General features: G+C 37.5%; 1 protein-coding gene across 1 annotated transcript in view; it reads right to left on the bottom strand.

Annotated features, from left to right (window-relative positions):
• Window positions 1-7,056: 7,056 nt before the first annotated feature.
• The window catches only part of SMCHD1 (structural maintenance of chromosomes flexible hinge domain containing 1), an 81,939-nt gene continuing 73,802 nt past the window's right edge, over window positions 7,057-15,193 (bottom strand). Inside the window, exons 43-48 of the mRNA XM_065832058.2 lie at window positions 14,792-14,901; window positions 13,388-13,458; window positions 11,547-11,718; window positions 9,365-9,523; window positions 8,518-8,635; window positions 7,057-7,458 (exon numbers count right to left, since the gene is read on the bottom strand). Of these exons, the coding sequence (XP_065688130.1) occupies window positions 7,356-7,458; window positions 8,518-8,635; window positions 9,365-9,523; window positions 11,547-11,718; window positions 13,388-13,458; window positions 14,792-14,901 (733 nt within the window). The 3' untranslated portion in view covers window positions 7,057-7,355. The remainder of the gene's footprint in view (window positions 7,459-8,517; window positions 8,636-9,364; window positions 9,524-11,546; window positions 11,719-13,387; window positions 13,459-14,791; window positions 14,902-15,193) is intronic.

The following is a 15,193-nucleotide window of genomic DNA, read 5'->3' as shown; positions in this document are numbered from 1 at the left end:
TTCAATAAACCTTTTTTTTTTTTTTTTTTTTAATTGAGTAACTTTTTAACCTACCAATATTTTTCGTGAAAAATGATAAATGAGAGGTTGCCACAGTTAGTTAATTGGTTCACTATTCTTCCAAAAATATATGCACACTGAGGGAAAACAAAGTAATTTTCCCATTCTAGAAATTAGGCTTGAGTGCAACCATTTGTGTATATCTTGCATGATTTGGTTAGTTGGCTGGCCAAATTTATAGGATGAGAGATAAAGAGGGCGTAGATAATAAGAAATGATAGTCCACTAAATGTCCTTCAAGCAGCTAGAATGTAACATTCCTTTTCTAAAAAGAGTGAATATTACATAGTTTAGGTAAAAATTCTTGGACTGTGTTACTGGATGAAAAATAATAATAATAAAAATCTTACATAATTTGTTCTTGTGCAAGACTGGGAAAGAAATAGTTCTGGTGTTGTAAAATATTTTCAATTTTGGCAAATTGAAGAAAGGTCTATTCTTTGTGACCCGTTTCTGTTGCAAACTACATATGTGCTTGATTGTATGCATACAAACAGGGCCTAAATATTGTAGTTATAAACAGCTAGCTGCTAGTATTCTATAAAATAATTACATGCAAAGTGACGGGTGGGGATTTCTTTAGAAAGAAAATAGTCTTATAAAAACCAGTGAGAGTTGTAAGAACCCATCAACATATGGTAAGCATACAGTAAAATTGTGGAATCAATATATTTGCAAATTGAAGGTGCTTGTTGTTTGCCTCTAATATCTGAACATTTTCCTTAGTTTTATATATAGGTTGGTTTAAAATAAAATTGCATTCAGTTATGTGCACACATGTATAAGTAATTTTTCTTTGCTAAAGCTGAGACTGCTCTATTCCTTGGAACCATCCTGTCGCAGAGAAGACCTGCAACATGGGCAGCGATGGACTATCCGTGCAGCTGGAGTGCATCCAGTCAACACAATAGCTCTGTTGCAATTTTATGCATTTCCATGGTCCCAGTGGGTGTGGAAGAGCCCATTTATGGAAATACAGAATAGCAGAGGAATTATACATATGGATGCACATATATACCTTTGTGTGTGTATGCACATACATGTCTATACTTTTTATGAAACAGAAATGATCCCTGTTGCTGAAGCCTGGGGAGATGATCTGGTGTGGCAGGAATGCCAAAATCACTGGATACACCGTTTCCAGAAACAAGCAGAAAGGGAGGCTAAGAGCTACTTCAAACTGAAAGACATGGTTACTGTTACCATCAGGAAAATGTGTTTTAATTCCTAGAGGATAAGCACACAGACTTTCTTAAAAAAGAAAATACTCAAACTAATTTGGGCTTCTCCCATCCTGGTCTGCATTGTGGCAAGTGATGAGGAATTGACTGCAGATCTGTCCTGTGATGGTTGCCTCAGTGGAAACGATTGTACTTGCTCTGTGCTAATCAAATGCAATTTTACCCGTCTTTGTTTCTTAAATATGAAAACAACTTGGGAGTGGAATTTATTGGCAGAAAACGTTGATGCATGAAGGAAGACAAAATTTTAATGATGAACAGTTCCTTGCTAATGCTTTATTAAATGTCCATAAAATGACACCACCACAACCCCAGCTCCATCCTACAGGTCATTTCAAAAAGATGAAGCCAAATTGAAATCACTGTATCTCTGCAACCTCAAACTGCCCATAAATGAAACTCTTACCACTTAAAAGGGCAGGCCATAAGGTTTCAAGTAATTACTGTTTGATAACTCATTAAACTGTTTGTAAATTTTTGCGTAATTATAACATGTTGCCATTGTGAAGTATACTGCTTTGAAATGGGTGCACCTTTTTGAAACACCCTGTATAATCATAAAATTCTTTGATTAAGAACCCCTGCTCCACTGGCTTGGAAAGGAGATGAAAAAAGACCTTTAAAAACAATGCTGACTCCTTTGCTAAAAAAAAAAAGAAGGAATGGAAAGTTTGAGCAAACTGACTCCTGGAATGATATAATATTTGCCTAAACAACTCATATTAATTTTTAACGAATCCTCAAAGACCTGAGCAGCATCAAGTAAAATGGAGTTATTTGAATCATAGAATAGTTTGGGTTGGAAGGGACCTTTAAAGGTCATCTTGTCCAACCCCCTGCAATGAGAAGAGAAGCTGTCAACTTAAGCTTGGTGTTGTCTGCAAACTTGCAGAGGGTGCACTCAATCTCACTGTCTCTATCATTGATGATAACATTAACTGTACTGATGAAGCTATTCACAGTCCAAGGACCCCACATGCATGGATGGCCCAGATGAGAAAGGTGTGGAGGGAATAAGACTGGCCCAGTGCTCTGCTCCTCCTTCACACCTAGTTTCCCTGGAGCTATAGGTTTGTGGCTTTCAGAACCCTAACCCTAAGCCCAAGTTTCTGTGTGCAATTAAGGTTGAGCTGAGTTTCATTCACCAAGAAAGACAACTGAGTTTGTTTCATTTCCCTCTCAACTGAACTACTGGATCCCAGTTATCTACAAACAAACAGCAAAAAGGACGGAGAAATAACTGTAAAATGAACCTGTAGACACTGCATCCCTGAAAAAAACAAACAACTTACCTGTCTGCCTGTTGTGTGCAACTGACAGCATGGACCTCTCATCAATGATTATTGCAAATCTCCTGACCAGCTTAGTTGAAATGGAGTTCAGAATAGCAATATCACAGAATCACAGAATCGACTGGGTTGGAAAAGACCTCAGAGATCATTGAGTCCAACCCTTGGTCCCACTCTAGTCCGTTTACTAGATCATGGCACTAAGTGCCATGTCCAATCTCAGTTTTAAAACCTCCAGGGATGGCGAGTCCACCACCTCCCTGGGCAGGCCATTCCAATGCCTGACCACTCTCTCCATAAAGAATTTCTTTCTAATATCCAGCCTAAATTTCCCCTGGCAGAGTTTAAGCCCATGCCCCCTTGTCCTATTGCTAACTGCCTGGGAGAAGAGATCAATCCCCACCTGGCTATAACTTCCCTTCAGGTAGTTCTAGAGAGTGATGAGGTCACCTCTAAGCCTCCTCTTCTCCAGACTAAACAACCCCAGTTCCCTCAGCCTCTCCCCATAGGTCTTATGTTCCAGTCCCTTCACCAGTCTTGTTGCTCTTCTCTGGACCCGCTCCAGCACTTCAATGTCTTTCCTGAACTGAGGGGCCCAGAACTGAACACAATACTCCAGGTGTGGCCTCACCAATGCAGAGTACAGGGGAAGGATCACTTCCCTTGTCCTGCTGACCACGCTATTTTTGATACAGGACAGGATACCATTGGCCTTCTTGGCCACCTGGGCACACTGTTGGCTCATATTGAGCTTCCTGTCAATCAGTACCCCCAGGTCCCTTTCTGCCTGGCTGCTCTCCAGCCACTCTGCGCCTAGCCTGTAGCGCTGCAGGGGGTTGTTGTGGCCAAAGTGCAGGACCTGGCACTTGGCCTTATTGAACTTCATCCCATTGGAATCAGCCCTAAGCCCTAAACTAAGCTTCATCAAATATGCACCTACTTTGGAGGCTTCAGAGCAAAATGTTCAGTAATTGCACTGCTCAAGTCTCACAGGGTGTCTCAGCGGACATTTGGAAGGGCTGTGTTTTTCATCTAGGCTACTGATGCAGTGATAGCAGAGCATCACCCTGCAGCGGTTCACTGCCTCGCTTACTGCTCTGCCTTCCTTTCACCGCCCTGGGCATCCTTTCCTCCTTCCTCCACACTGCTCCTTCCCTGAACTGGAGCCCTGGCTGACAACAGGAATCAGAGACGTCTTGGCGGAGCCAGAAGGAAGTTGCGGATGAGATGCATGTGGCTGGAGAAGTACCAGGGGAGATGGTGATACTGGGGTGGTAGAGTTGTGGAGCCAGGGCCATGGTACTGATGGTGGGGCTGTACAGGAAGGACTTGTTACTGATCGACATCACTGGGTTATGGAGGAAAAGCAGAAAGCACAGAAGTACATGCCAGCCTAGAGGAAACAGAACTTAAGCACTGAGTCAAGCTATGATCCTTAGGTGGTGGGTGAAAGAAAAGAAAAAAACCTTGCAATTAACATTTGCTCCTCTGCTGAAGGGAGGGAGATGACTGGAAAGAAGATAAGTACAGTTGTGAGACAAGCCCAGGCACAGGACTCACATTAGGTTTGCTCTTGATACATTTTTACCAGAGGTTCCTTGTCCCACAGAACTCAATAGCTTACACCACAGAGCTGCAGCTCCCTGTCTCTCCTTGCTGAAGTGACAGATTATCTAATCTCCATCTTCACTGATGAGCCCAGCATACCCCATCATGATACTGGGCTCTAATGGGGTGGGGAGCAACAATAGCTGCAAGCTGGTGTAAGGGCAAGGTCTCAGGTCTTTCAATGGGGGAAATCTAATCTACCTTCTGAGAAGGAAAACTGCTGTGAGAGGTGGGGTACAAAGCCCACTGCATGGAATGTTGTCACCTGGCACAGAAATGGGCCCCCTACATGATAGGGTGCAGCAACAGGCCCTTGTACACTAGTGCCTACTGTAGACACCACCACCATGCAAGTATCTCTGTCGGAGAAAAAGGGAGAAGGTGTGGTCTGGAGGAGGCACTCTTACTTCCACCCCCATTCCCCCCGCTAGCAAAGCTCCCTCTGTGCTCAGCTTCTCTTCTAACTAGCTGAGCCAAAGCAACGCAACTCACTCTGCCTGCCTGTGCCCAGGAGGTGCTGCCTATCCTGTCTGGCTCTGCCAGCTTCTCCTGCCTCCCTGGGTCTCGGGGGACTCCGAGCCAGCCCTACTCTGCGGCTGGTGCCACCAGCAGCAGCACAGTCAGGGCCTGGCCTGGTGTGCCTGCAGCCCACTGTTCCATCCCATCACCGCCCAGCCCTCCTGCTCCATCTCCCTGTGGTGGAGCAGCAGCTCTTTTTTCCCACCCAGAGGTGCTTCCAGCCTCCATCAGACACTGGCTCCTTGTTCCCACGAGCTGGCCCAGACCCCAGCCAGAACCATTGTCTCCTGCATTCCCCGCACCACTCTCCACCAGCCTCTCGTGAAGTCAGCGAGGACAATATGCACACTCTAGTTTTTGGTCCCTAGTTTGCTGTTACAGAGTAAAGAAAAGGTAAAGAAAAAAACTGACACCTTTAGAGCTTGAGTGTTTTGTCAGGACCAAATCAGCTGCCCTAAACAGATATGGAAAGCAGTAACTTGCACTGCAATAACCCGCAATCACTGTTGAAAAATCCTGAAAATTCCCTGGTGAGATTTCCTGAAATCTCTGATAGCTATTGCACAACTCTGGAGTTCATCCTTGATTTCCTGTTTGCTTATTCCAGCAGGGAGATACATGATGCTGGTAGTGCCTATACTGACCACCGGATTTCCGAGAGAAACATTTCTGCTAGAATAGGTGTTTAACCAAACAAGATTCAGGGTCATCCAGAGGTTGGAGGTGGAGGCTAGGCAGACATCAGAACTCAAATAAATGCATTTATAACAAGTACCACAGAGTAGCTTGGTGTGGTGGAACAATTCCTTAAGTGGCAAACCATCCATCATGGCTAGGCCTGGTTCAAGTCTTGATGTCTAAATTTAGCACTGAAAAACAGGAAAAAGAGCTGAGGCGGGGCTAGCATAATTTTGGGGTGATGCTACATGTTATACTTGGATATATTTATTTTCTTTAAGAATAGGACAAATTGATGTATACATTATTAAGGCTATCTTTAAGATAAAAAGTTTGGGAGAACCTTCTACCAGAGACAGAGTGCACTGCTTAAATCCTCCTTAATTTGGCTGAATTTCATTTTATTAGAAATGTCAGAGATGTGCACCAGCAACTGGGATTCTGCAACCACCAGCAGGATGCCATCATGCCTTTTCACATTTAAAGTCCCTTTTCAGAAAAAGCTATACATAAAAGCTTGTTACTGAGTATGTATAAATCAGTAGGTTTGATATCAACTTCCATTCCAAAGCAGAAATTCTTTGAGGTCGGTGTGAACCAACATGTCCACATCCTTGAACATCATCATCTGCTATGTTCTTTCTTTACGTAGCTTCAAATAATAGTTTTATACTGTCTCAAATTTAGCTTCCTACACTTGCCTGCTCTTTTTCACCCAATTGAGCCTATTTCTAACTGCTCACTTTGAGCCTGGATGAAATTGTATCTGGTCGTTTTCTGCCTTGTACGTTACAAAAATCCTTGTGATTCAGATCTTTAACTCTCCTTTTTTTTTTTTTTTTTGTTCTTACCTGTTGAATACTTTCTCTACCATCTTAAGACTTCTGTGTCTTAAACCATGGAAAACTAATTTTCTTTAGGTATATATGAAAGCCAACAGATTTTTTTTTCTTCTAAAGCTGGAGACAGCCTTATATAGTAAAATTCTCTCCAGATACCTACAGTTTCCCAACACAGTTATTTTAGCTCCAGCTTAAGTGTCCATTTTCAACTCTTACATGCATACACACAGTTGAGCTGCAAAGATTTTTCTTTTTCCTTTGTGATATTACTGTTTCCTACTTAAATCCTTCTGTCATGGTTACATTTTGGTATCAAGGACCAATTTTAGGATGAATTTTTGATCTGCTTAAGCAGTGACAGTCTTTTATGAGCGTCGTGGTAACAGAGATACTGAAAAGTGGTTAGCATTGGTACTATATGCATCTTATTTGCACGCATGAAGTATCCCTTCTCATCACTCTTCCAATCCATAAAAGAGCCTCCCCGTAAACATGTTACACTTTCCATACTCACCAGGTACTGCTTTGTTTTGTCCAATGGCACTGCCTGAAGGAGATGTGAATTCCCATGTGAACACCTTGGTCATAGCCTTAGACACTGTCTTCTTGTTAACTGTCTGAAGACTCTACAAATGGCTGTGGTTAAATCTCAGTATATTGCTGCTCCAACCTTCAATTTTAGATTGGTATTACTTTGACACCTCATGCATCTAGAAAGTTCTCTTCCACAAGACAGCCAAGGGTGCTTTTAAATTGAAAATCTAATTTCATGGCACAATCTGTTGACTTAATTATTACAATTGATTATACTGGCAGTGCTTTCTATTGAAGCAGTTTTATTGAAAAGATTGATTTTTTTCATAAATAAAAAAGGATATATTTTTTTTCACACATGAACATAAAAACTCTGAAAGCTTTTAGAAATGAAAATTAATTCTAAAAAAATTAGGCTATCAATGTTAAATACTTGAATTTTTGTTACTACTAACTGAAATACACTTATATCTTCTATTGGTATAAAAATCTTCATAGCAATGGGTAATACAACATGAATATTTTCTTTAATTGAACATATTCACATTTTTAGTACAGAACTATTTCCAGCAAGTCTCATCAGTCTATGCCTTTCTTTTTCGTGACGTTCCATTAAGTTCTGAAGGCGACATTTGCAGTGTTTGCTGCTGCTGCTTCTTTGTGGTACAGGAGATCCATTCTTCAGAGCTAAACAAAAACATAGCACAGTAGCTTACAAGCCAAGACTTTTTTTGCATGTATATATTATGTCTTTCTTATTTATATCTTGTTGATATAATTAATGCAAAGCACAGAACTCCCACTAATATAGATATTACAAACCCCATATTTGTGCAGAGTTTCTTATAATTATTTTCTTAAAATTAGGAATAGCATCAGGCTAACATGAGCTTAAATACATAACCACTTAAGTTCTATGTGTGGATATAAAAAAATAAAATAATAACAACTATAAGTAATAAAGAGATAGTAAAATAGTAGTGAAGATAGTAAGTAGAAAATAGTAGTAAGATAGTAGTGAAAACTTAGAGATTTAGAAGACACAACTGAGTAAGATGTAAATAATTTCAAAAACATGATCATTGTTCAGCAAAGAAAATGATGCAGTCATGAGGAGAAACATGAGAAATAGAAAACTCAGTTCCATGTCATTTTAAACATACAGACTTAACACATCTCCCTGATTTGATTTTGTGTGTACAAATGTTCACTAGCCACAGAGGGAATGTAGTAGACACACAGGGGAAGAGATAACTGTGTTAAATACTTTATAACAGCCTCACCTCAGACAGTTACTTAGAAGACATTATATAAGAATGATTATTTCTCTGTTCTGTAAGAGTAATTCTTCCTTTGTTCATCTGCCCAGTATTTGACATTCAAACTTAAAAAGCTTACAGGCCAAGCTATTATATTTCAAATATTTATGAGGTGTAACAGAGTTGAATATAGCAGAAAATATGGGGAATGCAAATGCACGAAGATGCAAATCAATCAGTTCATAAAGAGAAACAGAATCAGAATTAGCAAGCAAATCTTGATATCAAGCTTAAATAAGAGCAGAAACTTTAAAGGAAATAAAATTTACCTTGAAAATCAGCCTTATGCAAACTCTACTCATTGTTGGTTATTGTATACAAGTATGAATTTTAAAAAATAATCTCACATGCAAACAAACAAACAAACCAGTTTTTAGTTTTAGTTCAGGATATGGGAAAGTAATGACTAGATTCACAATAGACTTACTTATACAATTTTTTTACTGTTTCTCTTCGCATTCTTTTGGTAGGGATGGGGGTGTCACACAATTCTAACATTACGGGCTGAAGTACCGATTCACTGACTTTATCTGATGGAGTCATACCTATGAAAACATTGCAAGTAAGAACAAATTAATAAAACCCACAAAAACCTATTGGTTATAAATGGGCCCTGTAACAGTAGTGTTAAAAACTCCTGAAGTAAGGCTTTAGAAATGCCATTAATTTTATAGTCACCTTTTGTCTGAAACCGAGTTCAAAGATGACAAGTAAAACCATCTGCTATATTTACAGTTGCCACAGAGAAAATGTTGGGTTTTTAAAAAATATATCTTGAAGTATAATAAATTATTTTATATTGACAAAAACCCCAATTTCTAACTAAGAAATACTAGCCTTGCAGAATTAGGAGTGTTTCTTTTAATAGTACAATGTTTTGAATGTGTTTCCCTAGCAAAAGCAATTCAGCTCTTTACTACGCAGTCATTTCAAAACAAATGTCAATGTTCTCTACCTTTGGTCCAATCTGACTAATAGTTATATAATCTCGTATTAGTGAGATCATAGTTTCATGTTCACAAGACATCAACTGACCACATTTTTATTATCTGACCACATTACAGGGCAGTGCTGGCCTAGACAATATCCACAGCATCATACTACAAACAGCTTTTCTATAATTTCCTTAAAATGAGACATCTCTAAGCTCTTAAATAATATTAACAACCTTCCTTCATAGTCTAAATTTGTTAGTTTGCAAGAGTAGAATACATCTGGATGCAGTTAACTGTTCTCCTCCTTTAGGACACCAAAAATGTAATACAATAACCTACCCAATTTTTGTTCTATTTCCTTCAGGCTTTTCTCTTGTTCGGCAAGTTCGTTTTTTTTCTGTTGCATTTCTGGAGTGTTAAGAGTCTGCAAATGTAAATCGAGTTCCTGGTTCACATTATCAAGTTTTACCACTGCTGCACGGTATTGCTGAAGAAGATCTAATTGAAGAATAAAATAACAAAACACAAAACAGTAAATAAGTGGTCATTTTGAGTTAGAAGGCTATTAAATACAATCCAGACAATATATAGGATTCACAAGAAAACATGTCTTTCAAAAGCACTACTTAAAAAAAACCACCCGAATTCATAGTGGGTCAGTGGCTGTTGTTAAAATGACTGCAAAGACTGAAAAAATAAAAATCACATCCAATATTTTGATTCCTCTTTTCTTTTCAAGCCTATATCTTAGGTTACAGTGAAGTACCAGTGAACTCTAAAATTTACATGGCAAACAGCTATTTCTTTACATATCATCTTGCTTGTGCGCTCCAAGCTCCATTTTCTATCTTTGATGCCATTAAGTGTATTTGTAGTACGTTCAACTTTTAGTGCTATGAAACCAAAGCCTGTATTACTGACTTGAATTCTAGTCCACCTTGTGGAATAAGAGCATGTTTACTGAGTTTCACTTTGTCCCACCTACGGACATTTAAACAAGGAAACAGCAGCAGCACACTCAGGTAAACAAGGGCATATTTTGCTGACAAACTTTGTTCCTCTTTTAACATTTAAGAAGAATTTTAGTTTGCTCAGGTGTTGAATGAATATGTCTGTGATTCTGTAATAAACTGTTCAAGCATGTTAGCCAAGTCTCATTCATTTTACTTTGTGGTGAATATGAGGTAGCTTGCACAAAGCTTAACTGAACACTAAATTACCTTATATTTGCCACAAGGTGAAATCATTCACATAGGTAGTTACTGCAGACTAACAAAATGCACGGTAAATTCTTAGTACAGTTTAATGTAGAAGTACCTTGTCAGTGTAATCATAGTTTAAGTGACTACTTTCATGCTACAAACACAGAAGAGCAGCAAGTCACAACTAATGTTAAGGCTAAAATTCAGTTCAAAACGAGTCTTGTGAAATGAGGTTCTGTCGTTTATATGGAATGTCACTATTATTTTCCTTTAAATGTCTAGTAACTATCCAAGTGAAATTAAAACATGATTGTTCCTGTACTAAATTATAGACAATTCCAATTTAATTCCCACTGGGTAATAACCGAGCTCAGCAACTGAAAATCTGTTGATAGACAAATATAAAGTGTGCTAAACCCAGCATATTTCAGTCTGTAGCTGAAATGCTTAGTATATTTTTCCTACATGTAATATATTTTTACCAAAATGCCTAGGGAAGATCTTTTTACTCTTTTTTTCTCCCCCAGCTGGTCAATGTTAAGTAGTTTGCTCATATATAAGGCTACTCCAGAAAGTGCATGTGTTCTCTCTCTCTTGTTCTCCCCTCACTCCTTTCCACTGAGCACTCTAAGAATACTGTCATGGAAAAACTTCACATCCTTTCTTGTGAAAATGAAGTATTTAAGAACAACCTCAGTTGTGAATAAGACTTCAACGTTTTACAAATCAGTCAGGTCAGCTGTTACGTGTCAGAAGCTGCCATCTTTTAACTTCATTTATAACCTTTATTCTGAAAGGAAGAATCCAAGCACATAATGAAACATAAGCGATCCCACAGGAAATATAAGGTACCTTCTTGTTAGAGAAATAATGTAGAAGAAGTTGTGCATGAGTGATGAGAACAGGAATTTTTCTACCACTGCTTCACAGAGCTTACTTGCACAGTACGAAATTCTAAATTGATGTATGGTGTTTCCAGAGAAGAAACACCTGAAACTTCTGGTTTTCAAGGATGCTGAAATTCAATCAGCTCAAGCTTCTCATGCCGGCTGTTTGAAGAATCACCACTGCTTATGCTCTTTCTTTAATAAGACTAAGAAAAAGGGGAATCTCTCATGATTATTATTTTTTATTTCAGGATATTTAATAGCTTTTAAGACAAGGGAAATACATAAATAGGATATTGTACAGGTCATATTTCTTAAAGTAACTTTATGCTAAATTTAAGTTTTTCTTTCTGTATTACATAAGAAAATAATGAACACAGGCAAGCAATATAATTTTGGAAGTTCTGTATTTTCATGACTTCATTAACTCACCTATCTGTCCAGAGAAAGCAGAGTAAAGTTTTGGAATGGGTGCTCCAAATACCATTCCTCTGAGTTTGTCCATTGGAGGAGCTTTATTCTGAAGGCCTCCAAATTTTCCATTGCTGCGAATCCTGTCTCCTTCCCTAGTCAGCAAAGTAGGGCAATGTGTAATTTTTACAACCTACACAGGTATAAAAAGTGATATTAAATCAGTAATTCCATGGAAAAAAAAAATCTAAATTTTCAGCAATGCTGTTGTGAAGTTTTGTACCTTTCAACTACAACACAGCTTGTGCTCTAATGAGAAAATACTTTATGACATGACATTTTATGACTTTTGCTTTCAAGTAATAGAAAATATCTATTAAAATTAAACAGTACTGCTGATGGTAGTGAAAATTAAATTTTTGGAGGATTTTTGTGTCCTCAAATATAAACAGAAGTTTGGAGACAAAATTCAGATCTATACTGGGAGAAAGCTAATTATCAAATATACTATGAAGTAATGGCAATGAATATTAGCGTTGATAAAAATGTGAGCACTTATTCAATTATTTGATGAAGATGGCTTTTTTCTTAATGTACAAGATGTTAATCATCTACAATCCCAGATTTATTTCTTATTAACATATTCAATAAAACTTCCATATAGTTGATGAATTTCACTTGTAGTGGGTGACTGAAACTAATGGGGTAACAGACTAACCAAGTGAAATGACCCAGATGTCATTTTGAGAAATGACTACATGCACAAACTCCTTTTATTGAACAGACACAGATGGTCAGTCTCCTGACACTGATCAACAACTGAGACCTGACTCTCCTGCCTCTTCTGTTTGATTTTACAGTAAAAAGTATATACTTTTGATGAAAGAAGCACATAGTTTTCACAGTTGAAAAATGGTAGCTATTTGTTCACTTGATGGACACTGAGATGGTTATAACACAAAAAATAACCAAAATATTAATGTAAATTCTTTTTTTTTTTTTTTTACTATGACTATATCCATGTATCCGAGACACACTTTGGAAACATTCAGGACAGTCCTTGTTCCCAGGTTACCAGCTAGTGGTAGCCAATCAAAAGGGAATGGAATCACAGAGTGAAAGAGCTGGTCAGGCCCAGAGCAGGAAATCCCTGCTGCACTGTGAAAGAATGAAACAGGCAACCCATTTTAGATGCCACCAGAGGTTGGCTGTTCATTTGTTGCTCTCTCAAGAAACACCTTGCAGTACAATTTCTCATACTTCCGCAGAGCGGAAAAAATAAGAATGTCGAGCCCCAAGACATTAATGTTTAACCAATACAGTTCTACATCCTGATGCTGAATCATTATTTCAATTCTAACAGCCTCATAAGCTGAAACAGAAAGCACCCAGTGCCAGGACTTCCTCAGAGACTCTTGGCTGCTAAATGTGTCCCATTAAACCTAAATAAAATGGGTCACAGAAAGGTCTAGTAAGTTCCCCATCAAGATCTTAGTCATTTGAGCGGATCTGAAATTCCATCATGTGCCTCAGACTCCTGTGTTTTATTATACGTACAGGGACTAGGAAAGTAGTAAAGAATTTGCATTTAGCAACAAAACTACAGATGCTTGTCTGTAAAAACATGGTCTTATGCTTCATGGCAACATTAACATAATGGAATTTGTTGAACAGAGGTAATTTTGTCAATGACAATAATAAAGTTTTCATTCACTCGTAAGTCCATTGAGGCTTACAGACAATATGCAGAGTTACAGTTAATGCAGCATTAATCTTGGCGATTATTCTAGGTTTGTAATGTATTTAATAGATAGCTATGCAATATATTTGCTTTAAAAATATCAAGAATAATTGAAACATACCTCTTTTCGGTAATGGTTGGCAGCATCCAAGTTATCTATAATGATAGTGTCACCCAAGAGCATCCCAAACACTGAAAAATTTAATTTTTTGAACCATGAAATTTCTCTGCTACAAAATAACTTAAGTTTTGAAAAATCAATTCTGAGCCATTATTATTACAGCTTTTCAGATAAGTGCAGGGGAAATGCCATGTCCATTATATTTTTTCAACGAAATTTTATTCTGAGGTGGAGATAAATATGCAATCTTCTGTTTTCATCAAAGAATTCATAAAGAAAAAATTTAGTACATTTAATTGCCTTATGGCATAATTGACTATTTTCCACCCAAGTATTCTCTTGATATCTTCTATTTACATTTATGAAGACACACATAATAAAATGCCAAGTTTTAGGAAACTATATGAATTACAACTTTTTAAGTCCTCCTCGAATTGTGTTCTCAGTTTCTTAATATGTTTCTTAATATTCAATGTGCTATGAAAGGAAAAAAAACTTTCACAGGTGGATGATCCAACTGAGTTTAAGACTTTTCTTCTGCCAATAAAGGATTGTTCTATACAAAGTTTAACTTGATGTAGCCTTGCATGTCAAGTAATGTGGTTTTTAAACTCCCCCAAGGGACAAGAAGAATAATTTAGAATTAAAGTCTTTGACAATATCTAACTTTCTGAAAATAAACTGGACTAAAAATTGGTTTTATAGAAATGAATATTTCAATACTAGGAAATTGTGACGTAAAATGAAAAGCTTATTTAACTAATTACAGATACCAACTCTTCATATAAACGGGCAGGTCTACTTAATTAAAGAAAAAGAATGTAGGAAAAGGTAGGTACTGCTACATTGTTAGAAAGAGCAAGAGGAAAATGGTTCCCTTAACTGAAAGCTACATAAAAATCAAAAGCTTATTCTTACTGTAGCTATTTAAGCACAACATATATAGTCATGTATACTTCGGTGTGAGTGTATATAAATCTATGCATTACACATTTTTGAAAGGAATAGGGCTGGAAAACAAACTAACAAAAGCAGTAACTTCTGCAATAAGAAAATATAAAACTAATATCATGATTGCCAGTTTCTGCTTACATGACCTTGAGAATAAGATAAAGCTGCAGTAATTTAAAAAAAAGAAAAAAAAAAGCCTCTAGTATAGATAACAGAGAAAATAAAAACAGGACAAGCAGAAGACAATGTCATTGCTGAAAGGTGCACAACTGTTGTTTGAAAATACTTAACGCTAACGTCATCCTCTTTTACCATCAGACTTCATGAGGAACGTACACTGGTAATTGCAAATATCACAGTGAAGATTACTAAATGGATTAGGATTTGTGATGTTTCTGTATTTTGTTTATTAAAAAGAAGGAATGTATGAAGAATTTCTTTAATATAATTTACCTGTTTGACAGTGCTCTACATTATCTGGAAATGTTAACAGATCTCTGGCAAATACAGGATTTCCAACAGGTTTGAAGCAGACTTTTCCATTTCTTAAGTGAGGTAAAGGCCTAGTTGGAGAAAGGGGAGAGCGAGGTAGAAAAAAGTAATTTGTCCATATTTCATTATTGCTTCTGACAATCTAGTCAGGAATCTCAAACTGAACTGAATGCATCTTAACACTTCCATATTATGTGCTAAATGATCCAAACATTCACTGTAATGTCAGTTATACCAAAGATGCTTTGGTGGAACACTAATTTGTAATGAGACATACATCCAACAAATTCATACGACTAATTTCATGACCAAGTTTTACTACACTGTTTAAAGAACACGTGAGATTTTAGACCTTATAAATAC

Source organism: Patagioenas fasciata, chromosome 2, assembly GCF_037038585.1.
Source record: "Patagioenas fasciata isolate bPatFas1 chromosome 2, bPatFas1.hap1, whole genome shotgun sequence".
In the NCBI taxonomy this organism is placed as follows: Eukaryota; Metazoa; Chordata; class Aves; order Columbiformes; family Columbidae; genus Patagioenas; species Patagioenas fasciata.
Note: the sequence above shows the minus strand (reverse complement) of the source record. Positions and strands in the feature narration are given on the sequence as shown.